We start from the raw sequence: 22,613 nt of genomic DNA, 5'->3' as shown, positions 1-22,613 counted from the left end.
GTGTCGGCTGACGTCATGAAATTAGTTGTCGTCATTTTTGTTTTGACGGTGACGTCATTAGACCGAGACAGAGGGAATATAAGTGACGACCGGGAACCTCAAAGAGAAATTACAGACTGGGACACCCGGACACAAATCACGACCGGGACACAGGGAATATAAATGACGACCGGGACACAGGGACACAACTACAACGGGGACGCCGGGGGCACAGGCGGGATATATAAATGACGACCGGGAGACAGGGATTGTTCGAATAGAAATTACAGACCGGGACACCGGGACACAAATGACGACCGGGACACCGGGACACAAGGAATATAAATGACGACCGGGACACTCAAAGAGAAATTACAAACTGGGACACCGGGACACAAATGACGACCGGGACACAGGGAATATAAATGACGACCGGGACACAGGGACACATCATTAGAATAATGAGGTATAGATCTGAATACGGATTGTTTTTCCCATGGACAATTATATGTTGCATGTTCAAGAGTCAGTAAACCTGACAATCTATTTATATGCACAGACAATGGGACAGCGAAGAATGTTGTATATTCGCATGTTTTACGTAGTTAAAAACATATATTTATATATATCTATATTCACAGGTGGGACATAGGGACACAACTACAATGGCGCGTAACTAATATGGCGCGTAACGACTTACGCGCGCGGGGGGGCTTGGGGGGGGGGCGCGAAGCGCCACCCCAACAGCTAGTATATCTATATATATAAAAATAAGTTGTCTGTCTGTGTATCTGTCAGGTGACGTCATGTTTCTGTGTCGACTGATGTCATGAAGTTAGTTGTCGTCATTTTTGCTATGACGGTGACGTCATTAACGGTATTTCAGACATTTGTTCACGGAAAAATGTTTAATTGTAAAATGACTGAAGAACCTACAATGGCAACAGCCGAGGAAGCTGCTCAAAGAGTTTATGCCAAAAAACTTGCTGCTGATAGAGAAAGTAAGAAAAGAAAGCGTTCCGAGGAATCACAAGAACAGCAAGAAAACAGGCTTGCAGCTGATAGAGATAGTAAGAAAAGAAAGCGTGCCGGGGAATCACAAGAACAGCAAGAAAACAGGCTTGCGGCTAAAGAACGCAAAACCGCGCAGTTAGATGAAAATCCACCTGGACAGCGAGAGTCAAAACATATCAAAACTAAAAATGATAGCGATGATGATTGGGTTTGGGATTTTGACTTGGATAAGGTCATCAATGCCTACCAGATTTAAGTTAAAAAAACAAAGGTTCGTCGATATGTACTTCATAGTGACGCTGAAAAATAAAGAAGAAAAAGAAAACTGAAAAAAGAAAAAAGGTAAAAAACTAAAAAAAAACTAAAAAGAAAAACACTCAAAGAGAAATTACAGACCGGGACACAAATGACGACCGAGACAGAGGGAATATAAGTGACGACCGGGAACCTCAAAGAGAAATTACAGACTGGGACACCCGGACCCAAATCACGACCGGGACACAGGGAATATAAATGACGACCGGGACACAGGGACACAACTACAACGGGGACGCCGGGGGCACAGGCGGGATATATAAATGACGACCGGGACACAGGGATTGTTCGAATAGAAATTACAGACCGGGACACCGGGACACAAATGACGACCGGGACACCGGGACACAGGGAATATAAATGACGACCGGGACACTCAAAGAGAAATTACAAACTGAGACACCGGGACACAAATGACGACCGGGACACAGGGAATATAAATGACGACCGGGACACAGGGACACATCATTAGAATAATGAGGTATAGATCTGAATACGGATTGTTTTTCCCATGGACAATTATATGTTGCATGTTCAAGAGTCAGTAAACCTGACAATCTATTTATATGTACAGACAATGGGGCAGCGAAGAATGATGTATATTTGCATGTTTTACGTAGTTAAAAACATATATTTATATCTATCTCTATTCACAGGTGGGACGCAGGGACACAACTACAATGGCACGTAACGACTTACGCGCGCGGGGGGGCTTGGGGGGGCGCGAAGAGCCCCACCAACTAGGTGTTGGGGTGGCGCGAAGCGCCACCCCAACAGCTAGTATATAGATAGACAGATGTCCCGGTGTCCCGGTCTGTAATTTCGTCAGTCGGCACACAAACATGACGTCACTCGACACACACACACACAGACAACTTATTTTTATATATATAGATAAGCTAAAGCTATAACAAACAAAATTATCATAAATGAAAATATTAAATCAAAAATAAAAAGGAATAAAACTTAGTAATAAATTCAAACTGAAAACAACCCAATTATTGTCACAATAAAAGAGTTGGCCAATGCCCCACAAACCCACCAATGGCAACCGTATCATTTCAGCTTTGCTTAACCTATAGGTAATGGCTTCAAGAACTATGAATTTATTTTTTAAAGATCTTATTTAGCTTTTTTGTGTTTTTAATAATGAAGTATATTAAAAGAAAAATAGTGTCAGGAAAAAGTATTCTTTCAGTATAATGAAACTAAACTAATTACTAGAGATTTATTTGTTTGAAGACATTGCTGTTTTTTGTCCCGAAAGACCAATTGCACCTGTTTTTGATGTAATTAAATAAAAAAAGTTTTTTTTTAAATGAAAGTAAAGAGCAACATTAAAACTTAAAACGAACAAAAATTACTCCGTATATGAAAGAGGCTTTTCCTCCTCAACGACCCGCTCTTTACGCTAAAGTTTGACTCTTTCTCTTAAATCTTTTTTTAAAACAGTAAGAAACTTTTGACTCTTTCTCTTAAATCTATTTTTAAAACAGTAAGAAACTTTAGCGTAAAGAGCGGGCCGCTGAGTGAGACTGACTTATTATGTGACCGTTTTTCCTTGTTTTAACAGGTTTTAACATCGTAATTTAGCATTCATAAAACTTGTAGTTCTTAAAAGCAGTTTTGTTTTAATTACTTTTGAAAGAACAATTAAATATTGGGTGTTAAATCTGAAGCTAATTAGGTTTATTAATTAATCGATTCTTCCTGGAACTCCAAGAATGAGCCCTGACTTCCTACTCCTCCCCCTTCTGTCTATAATTTCCAACCTCAATGATCTTTATTCTCTAGTAATACTTAGCTATTTTACTGTTTCTTTAATTAATGTACACCTTTTCTTCCTTTCTTTACTTTCCACTCATTTCCATTATTTTCCTGGCTTTAAATCTAGTGAATTTGTTTGTTCAGTATTTCAAGTCAGAATACCTACAAGCCATAACATAAATATTGAAAATGCTATATTCAAGAGTCTTATGCTGAGTTATCAATATGCTTTAATGCAATCAATATTTCGATGGAAACCGACAGAGAATTAATTGGTTACGCGCCCCACGACTCTAACTGAACTTATGGCTGTGTGTCACTTCTTGGACAAGATCTGCAAACAATGCCTATGCATAGGTGTCTGTCGTCTGCCCCAGCCCATCTTCACTGACAATGGATTTAAGGAAGGCTAAACTGAATAATATAAAAGATAAAAACCTGTTAAAGTTTCTGCACTAGATGATATACCGATTGCGGTTTTGGGTATAGTGAGGTAGGCCGAGTCATCATGTTGATTGTCCTCTTTCTGGTGGCTACCGCGTCGGCTTGAGGGTTTACTACATGGCTTGAGATAGGCTGAATCGTCCTGTTGATTGTCCTCTTTCTGTCGGCTACCGCGTCTGCTTGATGGTTTACTACATGGCAGAGTTAGCTAAAATATTTTGAAGATAAGACATTAGTTTCAACACGAGTGGAAACACATGGTGGCACGTTCGTATAGATATATTTTGTAATCAAGTGTGCCATTTTATCAAAATAGGACAAAAGGCAAACTATTCGAAGAATATGGGGAACGTCGTCATAATCTGAACTTTTTAGGAAAGAAATAGGTCCAAGGACCCTCTTTTCTTCTAGTGCACATGGAAGTTCTTTTTTTCCAAGTCTTTAGAATTACAATTTTTTAAATATTTTGACAGTTAATTTTCAAAATATTAAATTCAGACGGTTTCAGAGAATAAACCTCCAGAAAAATTGTTTTAATACATTTTATTCTCTTCCATTAGGATAACGATTCTCCAATCTCATGTTGTATTTGGCCACGACATAGCCATGACAAAAAGGAAAAGGAGGTGACTTTATTAGGTTACCTTTTAAGTAATTCCAAATCATGAAAAGGACGCTAGAACCATCAGTTTCAGATCAAAAGAAGCCCCTCTGATATTCTAAGTGCTTAATTAGTGTCCGCAATTTGTATAATTCGCACATTCATTGAGCCGGTCAAGAAAAACATCAGTAAACAAAAATTTTGATTAATATTATTATATATATAAAAATAAGTTGTTTTTGTCTGTTGACTGACGTCATGGATGTTTGTCGAATGACGAGGTATTATAGGTAATGTTTGCCTGAAATCTCCCGCAAGCAATATTAATGTGCTGCCAAAGGGTTTCGACTTCCCTCGCAAATCTTTCAAGCATTGATCCAGAGCCTTCGAGCGATTTTTTGTGTGCCATTGTGCACTCATCCCAAATAATAAGTTTGCATTGCTGCAATACTTTACCCATCCCAGATGATTTGGAAATATTGCACGTGGGTGTTTCTGTAGAATGCAAATTCAGAGGCGATTTCAAAGCGGAATGAGCAGTTCTTCCACCAGGCAGCAACGTTGCGGCTATTCCGGACGACGCAATTGCCAACGCTATATCATTTTTTGATCGAATTGATGCCAGAATCAGTTTTATCACAAACGTTTTACCAGTACCTCCTGGCGCATCCAAAAAGAAAATTTCTCCAACGTTGTTATCGACACAATGCATTATCGTATCATAAATGTCTTTTTGTTCCGACGTTAACTTGGAAATGTTATTTTGTACATACGACAATAGATCACTCGTACTGTAACTTTGTTCACGATCCAATTCTACACATGTCGAAACAGCAGCGATACGGTTAGGTGAAGGCATTTCCAAATCCTGAAGAGGTTTGTTTGCCATACGTACGCACAAATCTTCTATAATAACTAAAGTGTAGTTATAAATTGCTGATGTAAAATCAAAAGTCATATCTGACGTCTCTAACTGTTTTCGATGGAGTATATCTTCGGACATTTTTGACTTATATTTTTCCCATAACTCTGTAGGAGCTGATGAAGAGCAAGTTGTTAAAATGATGCCAAACAATGCACGAATTTAACTTGGGGTTGACGTTTCGCACGCGTCATTGATGCAGTTATCCCAGTGTTGGTCATTCTCCAATAAATTCAGAGCTTGGCATGCACTACGGTAAGTGTCATGTATAGTACCGTTTACAGTTCTCAAATACTCAAAGGATGTCGGACCGGGTACATTCACCAAAAGCAGGCGTAGAAAGAAGCATTCATGTTGATTGGGGTGAACGTTGTAGAGTCTTCCTATCGTGGTATCTTTGAAGATGGTACGTTGGCCGTCGACTGAATTACCCTGTTTTCGACGTTCAAATACTTTATTTTTAGTATTCCACGTGTAATACGAAGGCACTTCAGTATACAGCAGTTTTTTTGCAAAAGAATCATTTTTGCAAAGCGAAAAGAAAGCGGTTAACTTTTTATCCGGTGGATTCACGGCTCTTTGTTGCACGTTGGTTTCCGAGAAATAAACACGTTGACCATTCTGTAAATGTACCGCTAAGTGAACAACAGCTGGACTACGTTCATGTATCGGAAATGAAAGAATTCGCCAAACAGCTTCATTACTGCTTATGTATCTTCCAGCCTGATATTGTACGATTTCGTCGATATCTTTGATTTCAGGCTGCAAGCCAAAAACTGCCATGTCACTGCCTTTGTTGACGTATTTACATATGTATTTGATTGCCTTTACGGAGTTACAGTATTCAACGTTTATGTGTGCATTAAATGTTTTTGATAATAATGGGGAATATGGAACAACCCACTGGTTATCTACTTCGATGGTGGTACCGTTACGCTTCTTTATTATTGCTGTTTTACCGCCATCTTCAATAGATCTTCTTCTATATTGTGGGTAACCATCATTGCCAGTAATTGTGTTGGATATTAAAAGTCGAGGATATTGCTTTGTGCACCTTCCTTTGGCCATGCATGGTGAATTTTCGTTCAGTGCACCGCAAGGTCCATGTATCATATTTTTTACAATAATATCATGTAACCCCTTATCGACATTTTCATCAGGTATTTCAGCGGAAATCACATCATGAATTTCGTTCGAAGTAATTTTTTTATGTAGCCAGATTAGTATATGTGCGTGTGGCAAACCTCGTTTTTGCCATTCCACTGAGTACATCCAGCATCGCACTGACCCAAACACTTCAAGTTTTACTATGTAGTTTATCAGTGATTTCAACTTTTGCCGGAAGACACGGGCCGTAATGTCATGTCTATGAACCACCGATTGTCCTTAAAGTAAAAGCTGCAGTATCTCGTCCCAAGATTGATTACATGTAAATGTAATAAATAAATCTGGACGACCATAGAGACGAACATACGCAATAGCATCTTGAGCATATTCATGCATATGACGGGGACTGCCAGCATATGACGAAGGTAAACTTGTTAATCTTCCAACGTTTGTGGTATTACCGTCATTTATAACTGCATCTCGCAAATGAATGTATTGTTCAGAGCGGAGCTTGGTCTGATCCAGGCGGATATATAGCAAACGTTCTGATTCAATTTTAGCATACATATCAACGACGAATTGGTGAAACAATTCACGGCATTTTAAAATATAATTTTCTAAATCCTGCCGAATCATTAGTCTATAGGAATAATAATGCATTGCAATGCATTTCTTATTCATTTCTTTGTTAGTGGCTGGATTCATCAATTTAATATAAAGTGATAGCCGTCGGCTCCATCCCAAAAAATGATAGGATATTGTAGGGCATCGTAGCATCGATGAGTTTCAGCAATTCTTAACAACTAAGCGTTTCACTTATGAAGAATAATATCTCGAGGTAAAAACTGATCACCGACCATAACGATTGCCACTTCGTCGATAGTTGGAGCATTGTATCTACGCACATGTTGGCCAGGAGGCGTTTTGTCAGCGGAAATAACAATTTTATGCGTATCAGTAGGCATCAAATCCATGGCTGTTTTGAACAGACGCACTAAATTATTATTTTCGTGGAAAAGATGTTGCAATTGGGAAACGATTGTCCTTTCAACGTTGGGAGAAATTTCGTAACGTGCATTCAATTCAGAATTTCTATCACTGATGAAGTAGGCTACAATTGTAAAAATTTATGATTCTCCCCTGAGAATGGTTGAAGGGACCCTGCTCTATGATAAATTTGCCCTTTTACTTTGAAAGTAGACATAAATTGATCTGGATTTTCGATTTGGGCTCCAAACGACGTCATTTGGAGACATGAGTTATATTTTCTGATTTGTGACAAAAAACGCTTAGATTCTGACGTAGTTCCAGTAAGGAAAGTCTTCAATGGCTCTGGTGGTGCAGCCAATAGAGGAAGTTTAACTTTTCCTGAGGCGCAACACATTCCCATTGCTTCACCATTAAATTTCAAGGCCTTGCAATAGGGACAAATTTTAGACATAGTCCCGATTTGAACACATCTACTCAAGCTATAATCATCGACTGGGCTGTACCTGAATGCCAGGCGATAACTTTCAGGTTGCTCTGATTCCTCGGCACGCTTTCTTTTCTTACTTTCTCTATCAGCAGCAAGCCTGATTTCTAGCTGTTCTTGTGATTCCTCGGCACGCCTTCTTTTTTCACTTTCTCTTTTAGCAGCAAGTCTGGTTTCATGGTGCTCTGGTAGTTCCTCGGCACGCCTTCTTTTTTCACTTTCTCTTTTAGCAGCAAGTCTGCTTTCGCGTTGCTCTGGTAGTTCCTCGGCACGCTTTCTGTTCTTTCTTTCTCTATCAGCCTCAAGCCTGTTTCCTTGCTGTTCTTTTGATTCCTCGGCACGCTTTCTTTTCTGACTTTCTCTATCAGCAGCAAGTTTTTTGGCATAGACTCTTTGAGCATCTTCCTCGGCTGTTGCCATTGTAAGTTCATCAGTCATTATAAAGTTAAACATTAATAGATTTCTACGTGAACGCATGTCTTAAATATCTTTAATGACGTCACCGTCATAACAAAAATGACAACAACTAACTTCATGACGTCAGTCAACACACAAACATGACGTCACCTGACAGACACATCCACAGACAACTTATTTTTATATATATAGATAGATATATAGATATCTATATATATCTATATATATATAAATAAGTTGTCTGTCTGTGTGTGGGTACAAAGCACCGGGACACAAATGACGACCGGGACACAGGGAGTATAAATGACGACCAGGACATAAGTAAAACAAAATTAAAAAACTAAAAACTAATAAAAGACTAAAAAAGCTAAAAAGCTAAAAAAAAATTAAAAAAGAAAATAAAATGAAAAAGGAAAAAAATGAAAAATAAAGGAGAAAAACAAAACTAAAAAAAAAGAAAAAAAAATAAAAAGAAAAAAAACTAAAAAAACTAAAAAAAAGTAAAAACCAAAAAAAAACTAAAAGAAAAAAGGGGAAAAATACAAAAATTTATTTCATCATATACCATTTCAAAAACGAATGTATATACAGACCGGGACACCGGGATACAAATGACGACCAGGACACAGGGAATATAAATGACGACCGGGACACAGGGACACAACTACAACATGGACACTGGGGGGCACAGGGGGATATATAAATGACGACGGGGACACAGGGAATGTTCGATTAGCAATCACCATCAACAAAGCTCAAGGGCAATCATTAGAATCATGAGGTATAACTAAAAAAACTAAAAAAAGGTAAAAAACTAAAATCTAAAAAAAGACCAATTCAAAAACGAATGTATATACAGACCGGGACACAAATGACGACCGGGGCACTGGGACACAAGGAATATAAATGACGCCCGGGACCCTCAAAGAGAAATCACAGATTGGGACACCGGGACACAAATGACGACCGGGACACATGGAAAATAAATGACGACCGGGACACAGGGACACAACTACAACAGGGACGCCGGGGGCTCAGGGGGATATATAAATGACGATGGCGACACAGGGAATCGTCGATTAGCAATCACCATCAACAAAGCTCAAGGGCAATCATTAGAATCATGAGGTATAGATCTGAATACGGATTGTTTTCCCATGGACCATTATATGTTGCATGTTCAAGAGTCGTTAAACCTGACAATCTATTTATATGCACAGACAATGGGACAGCAAAGAATGTTGTATATTCGCAAGTTTTACGTAGTTAAAAACATATATATATATATATATATATATATATATATCTATATTCACAGGTGGAACATAGGGACACAACTTCAATGGCGCGTAACTAATATGGCACGTAACGACTTACGCGCGCGGGGGAGCTTGGGGGGGGGGGGGCGCAAAGCGCCCCCACCAACTAGGTGTTGGGGTGGCGCGAAGCACCACCCCAACAGCTAGTATATATATATATATATATATATATATATATATATATATATATATATATATATATATATATATATATATATATATATATATATATATATATATATATATATATATATATATATATATGTGTGTGTATAATATAAAAAAAGTCAATTTAAACCCCAGTACTGGGTTTAGATCGAGCTTTTAAACTTTATAAATTAAATTTGTACAAATTTAATAATAAGAGTCAGCTAACATTCATTTGCGTTTCAAACGAGACTCAGCTTAAACAAGTCAGATCAGTAGACAGGCTTTATTAGTCGCTAGGGAAAACCCAATCCAATTATTTGAATGGTCTTTCTTTTGTTTGTTTTTCAGTCAGGTTTCTGGTTCTACGCAGTTTACTTCAAAGTTAGTCTTTTTTCTGTTAAATATATCATTTTTTCTTCCCTTTTTAAGTGTCGAGGACGGCTTAAAGGAAGTCTTCGCGCAAGTATTTGTGGTCTTTTCATTTTTAACTGTCTGAAATTTACCCTGGTTTGGTGTCTTGAATATTTTTATTTTTTCTTCACTTTTAATCAAAATGGGTTACTTGTTTTTTTTTTATGTTTTTCCAACTATTATCAGCTTACAATATTTCAATTATTATTAATGGACTGAAAAAGCTAAATTCAGATGCAATGAAAGAGCTAATTAAATCTTTTTAAAAGCTTTGACCTTGTACTTAAGTGATTCAAATGTGAAAGTTCAAATGGCTCACTTGTGTACTTCCCCTAGGACTACTCCAGGGACTTCGAGGTTGTGAATTTCCGTGTGATGGTGATGAAACTGTAAATGAAACGAAGAAATTTCGAGCTGGAGAACTATCTCGTCTTGCATCAGCAATCTCCTCTTCTAAAAGGGATGAAACAGAAGTTTAATAGCCTGTTTCAAATGTTCTCACTTTCAACAGGAAGGATAAAGTAACCAAAGAAAAAAACAACAACAAATGTTCTTGGCTTATAAACACATATATATAACGTAACTTCGTAACCAAATCGTATCATTTCTTATTTCTTTAGATAAATTATAGAAGAGATACCCATATGTCAAAAGTTAGGGAAATACTTTCTTAGACGGCGGTAAACATATTGGCCTCGTTTGCTCTTTGTTGCGCTATCATTTTGTGTCAATAAAATAAAGCATTACAAAGATAGAAGCTTTCCTTTTGTATATGGCTATTCTATGAGGGAAGGTACAATTTTTGTTAGACCTCATAATTAGGTATTAAAATTACATTCAACAATAATACGTACACTATATATTTTAGCGGGATAACTCTTTTCTAACATTTTTTAAATTAAATATCACTCTTTGTAGCTTTACGTTCATTTTTTCAATTAAATTATAAAATAATTAAACATATTTCTTCCTAAAGGTTAGCGTCAATTTCAGTTAATATTTGTGATAATAATAGATTAAGCTTTAAAATGTATAATAAAACGGATGATTTTGATTTTGAAGTGATTAGTTTCCCATTCCCTGAAAGTAATATACACTCAAATATCACATATTCGGCGTTTTTCTCACAGTTGCTTCATTATGCAAGGATTTGTAGTAATTATATTGATTTTAAAAATAGATGTAAACTCTTAAGAGAAAAATTGATATCAAGAGGTTTTTCTGCAAATAAATTAACTTGGCAATTTAAAAAATTTAGTTTTCATTATAACGAACTTTTAAATAAATATCAAAAGAATTATCTGGAAATACTTAAAGAAATTTTCAGCTAATTTCGGAGGTTCGACAAATGATGATGCAGCGCCATTTATTTTGAATTGTGTTTCTAAAAGAGCGTATTTTTTTTAAAAATAGCCACATGGTAAAGATGAATTCTATAATTGTTTAGTTCATTCAATTTTTTTTGTAATATGTTAATATTTGTGATTTGGTAAAATTTATCATATTTAGTTTACCTATTGTTGCTAAAAAGAGGGATATATTAACAGGATAAGCTTGTTTTGGTGTTACTTGGTTGTTTTACATTTGCTGTTTTTTTTTTTTTTCATAGGCATGTATTTTGGGGGTGATACCTGACACGGGGATGCCATGGATATTCTATGGTAGCCACAACACTTGGCTGGGTAGAGAATTTAATGTGGCGAAACCCTATAGGCAAGTGTATTCTCCTGATGAGCCCTTGTGTTGAGTTGTTGCCTCTGAATTATTTGTCTTTATTGTTTCTATTGTTTGGTAAATGACGACTTATACTTATTGACGACATGACTGCCTGTCCATGGATTATTCTTTATGGTTGATTGTGTATGGCTATGCTGTTTGACCTATGTGATTGTATGGATGAGTAGGGTTAAGGCCTCATTCAAGTGCTGGTCTATATTAATCACTAATTTAGGAAAACAGTGTTCCTTTTCTCCTTCTGTCTTTTTATTTTTTATTTTAATGTGTTTGTGCTGTTGCATTGGTGATTTCTCTTTTCATGATATATATATATATATATATATATATATATATATATATATATATATATATATATATATATATATATATATATATATATATATATATATATATATATATATATAACGAAAAGAGAAATCACCAATGCAACAGCACAAACACATTAAAATAAAAAATAAAAAAGGGAACAGAAGGAGAAAAGAATAACTGTTTTCCTAAATTAGTGACTAATATAGATCAGCACTTGAATGAGGCCTTAACCCTACTTATCCATACAATCACATAGGTCAAACAGCATAGCCATACACAATCAACCATAAAGAATAATCCATGGACAGGCAGTCATGTCGTCAATAAGTATAAGTCGTCATTTACCAAACAATAATATGACGTATTATTATATAATATGACGTTATATATATAATACGTCATTTACGTACTATATATAATATAGTACGTCTACGTCTGTAGAAAGGAGAAACGCCTGTAAAATCATCTTGTTCTTGCAAGGCTTTATTACGCTTTCGTAATGCCACATGCTCTAGCGGTTTCTCCTTTTTGGATTATTTTTATTGAAAAGGATAAACGTACTATCCCTTCAACTTTTTTCAAATAAGGAAAATACCTTTTGAATGTTCCTCCTTGAAGAACACGTGTGTCTCAGAAAAATATAAAATATCGGAACCCTGTGTTGTGGTTAGCGATAGAACTAACCGATTCTATGCATAATAGATCCGTGCTACACAATATATCCCGTCTTAGTACTCCACTAGTGGCATACCAACTTTGTTGTTCAGTGTTGTTAGAAGTATCTCTTTTTGTTATTTCTAGTCGTATAACTGTGCTTTTCTGTCTTTCTTTATTTATTTTTCTTTCTATATTGCTTGATCTAAATTCCTTAATTTCCTTTTGCTCCTTCTTTCTTAAAATTACCTTAAAATTATCTCTATAATCCATGTCTCCTTTACAACCACGTAGATTCTCAGGGAATTAGAATGAGAAATTAGGGAATCTCTTATGTTGCCAAACCTGTACCTCTTGATGGTGTAAAATATTTCCCACTGTCTTTACCACTTCATTATATATACCCAATCTATTATTCCATTCTTCACACATTCCGCAATCTAGTAAAATCTTTATTACCTGGCACGGTAATGAATTTGAAGAGTCATCTCTATGAGGTTCTAAATAAAAAGGTTTGTGATCAATAGTTCCGTGTTAAAAATGTTTTTATTTTATTGGTTAATCCTTCTGACATATTTTTGTAAGCCAACCACATTATTCCTTATTTTGGAGATGAAAACCGCCTCGCCTTTTTAAAACTGGACTAAATAAAGTGGTAGGATTAACCAGTATTGAACGACAAATCTTTGTGCCTAGACTGACAGGGAAGTGTGGTTTAGGGAGGGAGAAATCATACCACCTCTTTAAAACCTGATTTTTTTTTTTTTTACGAGGAATAGTGACCCAGTAAAAAGGGCAATATTTTTTTTTCAATCACAATGTTATCATACAAGTCAACTTTCTGTTTTACTGTGGTAATTATTCGAGTTTTTGAACTGCTAGCGAATGCAGCCTAACACTTAACTTTCTCTTATTAAGTCTCTTTCTTTAGTTCTTTTAATATTGACAATTATATTCCTTCTTCTGTGCCTAGAAACAAGACATCATTGACAGTGGAACCAATTGGGGTGGGGTCAATATCCTCCCCTAGATTTTGAAATTTTTGAAGGGTTTATCATCAAAAAACAAAAAAGGACAAAATTGCCCCCTTTGTATTTTGAAAATAACATCCCCCCAAAAACAAAATCTTAAATTGGCGCTGCTGATCATGGCAACTTTTTTATAAAGTCAAACATGCAGCATAGACACCGTTTTCTTTCTGGGAGGTAGGGAAGTTAGTGAAAACCCAAAAATTGGCATATTAAACAGAAAATATGTGGAAATCTAAACAAATGGGAGCTGAGAACTTGGCACGGGTCCAAAATAGAAAGAGAATCTTAAAAACATTCCCCCAAGTCACCATACGAAAATAAAAGAGACAGTTCATATGGTCTATTCATTTATATTATTTATTTCAAGACGATATGTAGTGGAACAGTTACCCTACTTTTTTTTACGTTTTTTTAGAAGAGCTTGATCCTAATTTTTTATTAACATTGCTTTTTGGTTAAAATGTCCGTTGAAAAAGCTTACACAGTGATTAACTTGATCAGTTAATTGAATTGGAAAGTTTGCTAACTGTTGGTTACTATAAGTATTAATTGAATCAAATTTAAAATTCCAAGGAATTTTTTTTTAGCAAGGTTCATTGGAAATACTAAAAACCTTTCTTTGACATTCTAAAATAGTGCAGATACCCTAGTCTATCTCTAGCTCAGTTTTTAGCTTATTCAAACCCTAATCGTTAATGATTTTTAAGCTTAGGTACAGAGTGAACCAAACTCTTTAAGATTTCTTTTCATTCGCGTCATTAGATTTCACAATGAGTCATCGTCATTTCCACTAAAACTGACCGACATGAATACACAATCCTAATGTTAACTAAAGCCTTTACCTCCTTTGCTCTTTCTGCTTCTCCTCCACCATTGCTGTCCTTTGGCTGCAGTTAGTTCTCTACTCTGACTCCTTTCTCGCTCACTCGCTTCTGAGCCATAACCTGAAACTTCGCTCGGATTAAGCGTCAAAAAATATCAGAAAAACACCACAAAAAAAGATATGGCGAACCACTGTTTATAAGGCATACCAACAAAGTATTTATACAAATTTCATAACTGTGTATCTATGCGTATACTTACATAAATACACATGTATATGTGTTACCGTGAATGTCCGAAATCTGGTCAATGTCAACATTCACCGGTGAATGTCCGAGATTACTTTTTTTCTGCTTTGGTTCAATTGGCTTTGCGAGTCAGCTTTTTCAGTCTTATACAAGCTGTGATGGTAAATTAAAGTTGGGTTGGGTTGGGCTATGTTAGTTTAGGTTTAGTTAGGTTAACTTCATTATAAATATCAGAAATGGGTTAGAAACCTAAGCTAACCTAACCTAGCCAAACTTAATTTAACCTAACCTGTCATCGTCAAACCTTGCATTAAATTCAAAAAGTTGACTGGTAAAGCTGACTAAATCCAAAGAGAAAATAAAAGTACTGAATATCATTCATAGACCCCGAACATTCACGGTAACATTTCCACAAATATACAAATCAGGTCTGATTTTCTTCATATATAACCTAGAATGATTAAAGCTAATGGTTAGCCTGATGTTTTTAACTATCCTAGATGATGAGCCTTTAGAGGTTTTAAGAGTTCAGGGTGCTAGAACAGGTTTGAAATTTAATTTTAAGGAGTATGATTCTGACGCATTGGCACAAATCGTCCTCCGGAATTAGGGATATAATGAAACAAAGGTTGAGATGGCTAGGGTACGTTCTACGGATGACAGGTGACAGATTACTCAAGATTGTCCTTTTCGGCCAACCGTTTAAGGCTAAACGAAAGGCAGTTCGTCCGCGGTTTGGGTGGGAGGATGTCGTAAGAAAAGATTTAAGAGAAATGGGAACTTCCTGGGAGGGTGTAAAGAGGGAGAATTTTAATACATTGAGATCGAGGAGGAGCGCGTGTAGCTGTTTTGGCCTCCGGCGACTTGATGGCGCAGTGATTTGTTAGTAGTAATAGTATAGCCTGGAATACTCTTAAAGCAGGCTAATTCTATTGTCTTTAAACTCGTTTTCTTGCTTAAGAAATAGTTAGAGATTAGGTCAGTACACAGAAAATAGGCTAGTTAAAAAAGATTCACAAATGTAGACATTGTCTCCTTTTGGCAAAGGCTGTTTATTTTATTTTCAACTAAGAGTAGAGCAACAGTAAAAATTGAAATATTTCCTCATAAATGATTTCATTTATTGACAGTGATTTCTGTTTTTCTAAGTTTCAATAAAGAGTTGACTTTATTTCTGGTTAGATTCTGATAAATGTAGCTCTTTACTCCTCTTTGAAAAGCCCATTTTGGAAAAAGATTTTAGAATCAATTTCTGTTCATGTTAAATTGACACCATTTTTATTGGTTACTAAATTAAAAACTTTAAATTTTTTTCGCTTTTCCCGTACAATAGTTAACAATTCGGCTTCTTCTTTACACTTCAGACAACATTTTGCAACAAATTTCAATTATAGTTGTACTATAGAACTATGGATAGATGGGTAAGTGGAATACTATTAACGTAATTGGATTAAAAATCTCCATAGTTTTTTGGCCTTCTGTAAGGACGAAGCTAAACTGATGCTCATCAGTTTAGAACCTTCGGTGTAGTCTAATATTGTCTAATATCCGTAATAATATATAGTCTGATATCATTATAAGCATTTTATTATATTCTTTTTAACTGATTGTTTGTTTAATTAAACGGGTTTTGGCTCATTAATTAAAAGGAGTTCTGACTTGTTCTTTAAAAACGTAAAAGAGAAAGCAAAAAAACAATTAAACTAGATTTATTTCTGGTTGATATTCCTTTTGTTCTGAAATTTTAATTTAGGAGTCTTTATGTCCGGTCATTTTTAGCACATCAACAAAATAAGAACATTTTACCACAAGCATCAATACAACTACATTTTTCTACGAACGCGTATTTTTCTTGATAAACTTCCTTTGGTCTTCCCAAGTTAAACTTAAAGATCTACTTGATTCCCCAATCCAATGCTATCTAAAATTTTCAACTTGGTCCTTTAAGCTGTTAATTTATAATACCCTTAGCCGTTTTTAATTCATAATACTCTTTGCCGTTTATTCCAGATACGCCCTTTTAACAACCTGGATGCAAATACTATATGTTGATTTGATTTGACGTTCCTTTCAAGATTCCAAGAAAGCTGAAAGTTAATACCCTTAGCCGTTCTTAATTCATAATACTCTTTGCCGTTTCTATTCCAAATACGCCCTTTTAACAACCTGGATACAAATAGTATATGTTGATTTGATTTGACGTTCCTTTCAAGATTCCAGGAAAGCTGAAAGTTAATACCATTAGGCGTTCCTGATATTTGGAAGATACGCCGTTTTGGCAACTTGGATGCACACAGTGAGTGTGAATTTAGTTCAACATCTTCCTCAAGATTTTCAGAAAGTTTCAACTTTAATACCCTGAGATATAACCGTCGCTAAAATTTTTCAGATATATCCTTTGACATTCTGAGTGCACTTAACACCATTTGATTTAGTCTAACATCCCTTTCAACATTTCCTGACACGTTTACCTTAATGCTCTTAGCTTTTTTGGAGGCTAATGATAGAACAGGTCCCCCCATCCAAATAGTCAAACCTGTATGCAAACAATGGACAACTTTCATCATTTACAGTCCTTAAGTACTGTGGGGTTACCATACAATCACCGGCGGTATATTTATCGGACCTTTTGATTATTTCTAACAAAATGGCTGTCTTAAAATTTTAACCGAGATCATGCAGCTAAGAAAGAGCAACTAACAAGAGTATGAAAAGGCTTCTGGTTGCATTCCAAACGCTTTTGAATCTTAAAAAGGACACTAGTACCAGTTGAATGAGTCTCCTCTGACGTTTCCATACGAAGTGGCTAGGGGAAAAAAAGATAATACATGGAAGCCACTTCGCTCTTTACTTGGGAAATACTACTGTACTGGCTATGATATGTGACTTGGTTTAGCCATCGAATTACTAATTGGCATCACTCCACACTTTATTTTGAGCTACACACGTGAGCTAACTTTACACTCCACATTGGCAGCACTTTATTTTGAGCTACACACGTGAGCTAACTTTGCAAAGCTCTTATGAGATAATCAACTATTTAACCATCAATTATTAACTGGTACTCCAAAGGGTTAAATCTGGATGTAAATGCAGTAGTGATAACCCTAAACGACGTTTTGTTTTTAGCATTACCTCTTTGTCACAGCTCTACATTTAAAGTAATGAGAAACTTTAGCGTAAAGAGCGGAGCGTTGAGGAGGAGATAGCCCTTTTTATATATGTAATAATTTCTGCTCGTTTTAAGTTTTAATGTTGCTCCTTACTTTTAGTTAAAAAAAAACTTGTTTTTTTATTTAATTTCTAAACGTTTTTCAACTAATACAGGTTTGAATTTGGTTCAAAGTAAATGAACATGAACGTCCTGGCCGAGTGGATTGGTGGGCTGGATTCAGGATACTTTGTCTAAGAGAACGAGAGTTCGAATCCCAGTGTACCCAATTTTTAGTTTGGGACAGGGATCAGTGGCGTGACTCTGTAAGCTTAGCCAGAGTCGACCCAGCTCTAAATGGGTACCTGGAGAAATCTGGGGAAGGTAAACAGGAAGGTTGTGCGAAAGCACAGGATGGTTGTCCCCCCCATTGCACTTCCTGGTTGAAGGGCCAAGAAACGGAGATCAGCACCGCCGGTAGGGACTGTAAAGTCTAACGCCATATTCTTTACCGTTTTTTACATGAACAATTAAGACGGAATTTGAAAATTAATTTTAGCAAAGTTTCCCTTCGTGTAAAATTTCCTCTGGAAAGTTCATCTCCAGAAACAACCCTCCTAATCTGAAAATCTCACAGCATAAAACAAAAATTATTTATTGTGTGTATGAGGGGGCTGTACCCTCAAGCAGTGCCAGGAAATGTGGCTCCTTTCCATGGAAAATTCGTTCCCTCACAGGAGATCCCTCCATGTAGAATGATTCTCTTATATAATACCCCCACCCCTCCCACCAGGAAAATTCTACCCAGACAATTCCATTCTAGCTGACAATTATCCCTTGAAAATTTCTTGCGGACGATTCCGGCTCAAATTTCTTTCTTAGCCCGCTTTTATTTCAAAAAGACTTTATTTTCTGATTGTTTCTAAAATCATGCTGGAAATTACCCCTCCGTGGAAACTACCCTTACAAGTACCTCCTCCCCCAAACAGAAAGGTGCTCCCACAGGAAATTTACTCGGAAGAATCAATTCTGCGGAAGACTCCTCCATGGAGAATTTCTCCCGTGGAAAATAGATGCTCTAGATACTCTTAGGAAAATACTCTAGACAATTCCTACCCGGTAAATATTTTCCCTGGACAATTCCTATTAATATCTATACATGTACAATTGATTTGGCAAAGAAAAGTAAGACAAATAAAAAGAATCTGTATAGGAATCTTGGCAAATTCCTCCATTGTAAAATTTCCCTTAGAAAGTTTAGTCCCTGGGAACGTACTCCAATTTACTCCCCAGGTAACTTTATCCCCGTAGAAAATCCCCCAGCAGTAAATTCTCCCTCTCCTTGGAAAATGTCTGTATGCTTCCCAATAAGAAATACCATACATAAACAATAGGAACATTTCCTGACTTACAAACCTTTTCTCAGGGGCTGTGAGGGGGGGGGTAATGTTGTCTTCAAAGACAAAATGGCTATCTCAAAATTTTGATCGGATGACTTTTAGGAAAAAAAGTGGGTGGAAGGGGGTCAGTTGTCCTCCAATCTTTTTGGCCACTTAAAAAGGACACTAGAACTTTTAATTTCCAATCAAGTAGCCCTTTTTCAACATTCTAGGACTATTGATTCGATGCAATCCCCCCTGGGGGAAAAACGCACAAAAAACAAACAAATAAAAACGCATCCGTGATCTTTCTTCTGGCAAAAAATATAAAATTCAACATTTTTGCAGATGGAAGCTTGAAAATTCTACATCAGGATTCATGGATACGCTGAGTCTGATGGTTTGAATTTCACTAAGATTCCTTGACTTTAGAGGTTTTTTCTCCCTTTTTCGAAAATCAGACGAAATTTCTCAGGCTCGTAATTTTTGATGAGTAACACTAAACTTAATAAATCTTACAATATTTAGAATCAACATTATTAGTCAATTCTTTTGATATATCTATTGATATCAAAATTCTATTTTTTAGAGTTTCGATTACTATTGAGCTGTAGGCTCCTTACTTACAGTTTTTTTTTTTACCACGAACAGTTTGAAATGTAGTTCCTTTAAATGAGAAAAAAAAATCGAGGTTAAAACTTACCGCTGCTGGTCCTTCTTGGAGATATACTTCTACTTCGATTTCTTCCAAACTCAGCATCGAGATAATTTGACGTTAAACTTTCTCTTGGACCAGAATTCGTTTCGACCGATCTATAAGATAATATCTCAATAAACAAGGCCACTAACATTAACATATACAAAAGTTTCTTAGATTATACTAGTTCACGTCAAACAGAGTGAAAAACTTGTAAGGCCATTTAACATGAGTAGTGACAGCATAAGACCTCCGGGCAGACCCATAGCCACTATTCTTTTCTTCCTTTAAGGACTTAAGATGACGAAGAATCTTTGACGCAAATTCCCTCAAGGTAAAATGCAGGTGCAAGTTACGTAATAGGGAATGTTTTCTTCGAGACGCAGGTGCATGTTACATAATAGGGAATGTTTACTTTCGGATGTTACGTAACTGGACGTGTTAGAGTCCACTAGTCAAGTGGGGGAGTTTTATTAAGATACTTTCCTGCAAGATGTTTCTCAAGAAGTTTCAAGATATTTCAAGACGTCTTTTAAGACACTTTTCTTCAAGACATATTTCAAGACGTTCAAAGACATTTTAAGACTTTTTCTAAGACATTTTTCATCAAGACATTTTTCTTCATGATTTTTTTAGTTCTTAGGTAATAGCGAACGTTTACCAGTGTTGATGCATTCACACGTGACTTTTCTTCAGGGCCCGTGGGGAATTCCCTCTTGTAACTGAGGAGCACAAACACTTGGGATGTTACGTAATGACCATGTACACATGGGATATTACACAATACTTTATGAATTTTTTTCTTTCAAAACATTTTGTTCATGGAACCTTTATAATCTAAACATGCTTGTCCGTATAAGGATTCGAATATTTGACTAAAGATTTTCCTAATAACCAGACCAGAGCCTTAATAATCTGGATCAGCATACTATTTTATATTTTTAATTTTTTTATTTAGTGTAAAGAGCGAGGTGTTAAGGGAGGGTACAACCCCATACACATAATAATTTCTGTTCGTTTTAAGTTTTCATGTTGCTCTTTACTTTCAGATGAACAAACTGTTTTTTATTTAATTTTAGATCGTTTTTAAACAATACCAGAAAATCAGGCCCCACCTCCAAGGCAAACTCCCCTTTTCCACGTAAATATCCTCTAAACAATTCAATCCAGGTGAAAATTTACCACGGACTCTTACCCTTCCTTGCTCCACGCGTAAAATTGAGACAGAAAGGAGAAAGAAAGACACAAGAAAAGAATCTTATATAGGAATTCAGGGAAATTCCCTCACTATAAATTTTCCCCTGAAAAGTTTATCTCCTGGAAACTCCCCTCCTCATGGAAAATGTCTTTGTGGAATAACCCCCAGCAGAAAATTCGTCCCTCCTCACCTGAAAATGTTTGCATACTTCCTAATAACAAATACTCTGCGTAAAGAACGAGCGAATTTTTTAACTTAAAGATCTTTTCCCTGGGGCTTTGTATGTGTGTGTGTGGGGGGGGGGTCATAGTATTTCGAAAAGTATGGTTAGTCAGCCTTTCATGATGAGCAAAATGGCTATCTCAAACTTTTCACCGAGCGGTTTTGGGGAAAAGGGACGGGGGAGGTGGCCTAGTTGCCCTCCAATCCTTTTAGTCAATTAAAAAGGGTACTAGAACTTTAATTTCCGTTCAAATAAGCCCTCTCTCGATATTCTAGGAGAACTGGGTCGATGCGATCATCCCTGGGAACAAAATATACACGCATCCGTGATCTTTCTTCCAGCAAAAATAGAAAAATCCACATTTTTGCAGATAAAAGGTTGAAACCTCAGAAATAAAGCTCTCTGAATCGGATGGTGCGATTATTATTAAGATTCTTCGACTTTTGTTTCCTCCCTTTTTGAAAAATCAGTTAAATTTTTCTCTGGCTCATGACCTTTGACATGTAATACAAAAATTAATGAAACTTGTGTATTTGTAATCAGCATAATAAGCCAATTCCTTTGATATATCTATTGTTATCATAATTTCGTTTTTTAGAGTTTCGGTTACTATTGAGCCGCGTCCCTCCTTACTTGCAGTTTGTTACCACGAACTGTTCGATATTATTACGTATATGAAGGGGGGTTGTCCCCTTCTCAACACCTCGCTCTTCACGCTAAAGTTTTTTGGCACTTTAAAAGAATATACTTATTGTTCTAATTAAATGACCCTTGCGTTTCAGTATTCGTTTTTAAAGAACTGAGACCCAATTCAAACTTTAGCGTAAAGAGCGAGGTTTTGAGGAGGAGGTTTTGAGGAGGAATAATTTCAGTTGGTTTAATTTTAATGTTGCTCCTTGCTTTCAATTGAAAAAACTTGTTTTTTTTTAAATTTAATTTCTGGTCGTTTTTTTAAATAACGCCAGGAAATCTGACTCGGTCTCCACGGAAAAATCCCCCTCCTCACAAAAATATCATCTGGACAGTTCAATCCTGGTGAAATTCTACCTCGGACAATTACCTTGAATACACCCACGTGCAAAATGGACTCGGTAAGGAGAAATCAAGAAGAAGTTTTGTAAGGAATTCTGGCAAATTCCCCCAGTAAGAAATTTCCCCTGAAAAGTTCAAATCCTGGAAACTTCCCTCTCCATGGAAAATTCTCCCTGTGCAAAGTCCCCCCAGTGGAAAGTTCGTCCTCCCTC

General features: G+C 36.3%; 1 protein-coding gene across 3 annotated transcripts in view; it reads right to left on the bottom strand.

Moving 5' to 3' along the window:
• The window catches only part of LOC136038243 (ras-specific guanine nucleotide-releasing factor 2-like), a 296,269-nt gene that overhangs the window by 65,546 nt on the left and 208,110 nt on the right, over positions 1 to 22,613 (bottom strand). For 2 of the 3 annotated variants that reach the window (XM_065721352.1, XM_065721351.1), the window contains 4 exons: positions 19,955 to 20,064; positions 14,494 to 14,601; positions 10,240 to 10,373; positions 3,514 to 3,727 (listed from right to left, as the gene is read on the bottom strand). In XM_065721352.1, the coding sequence (XP_065577424.1) occupies positions 3,514 to 3,727; positions 10,240 to 10,373; positions 14,494 to 14,601; positions 19,955 to 20,064 (566 nt within the window). The remainder of the gene's footprint in view (positions 1 to 3,513; positions 3,728 to 10,239; positions 10,374 to 14,493; positions 14,602 to 19,954; positions 20,065 to 22,613) is intronic. The other variant, XM_065721353.1, reaches the window with a different exon arrangement.

Source organism: Artemia franciscana, chromosome 17, assembly GCF_032884065.1.
Source record: "Artemia franciscana chromosome 17, ASM3288406v1, whole genome shotgun sequence".
NCBI lineage: Eukaryota > Metazoa > Arthropoda > Branchiopoda > Anostraca > Artemiidae > Artemia > Artemia franciscana.
The sequence above is the reverse complement of the archived record's forward strand: the minus strand, read 5'-3'. Positions and strand labels throughout refer to the sequence as shown.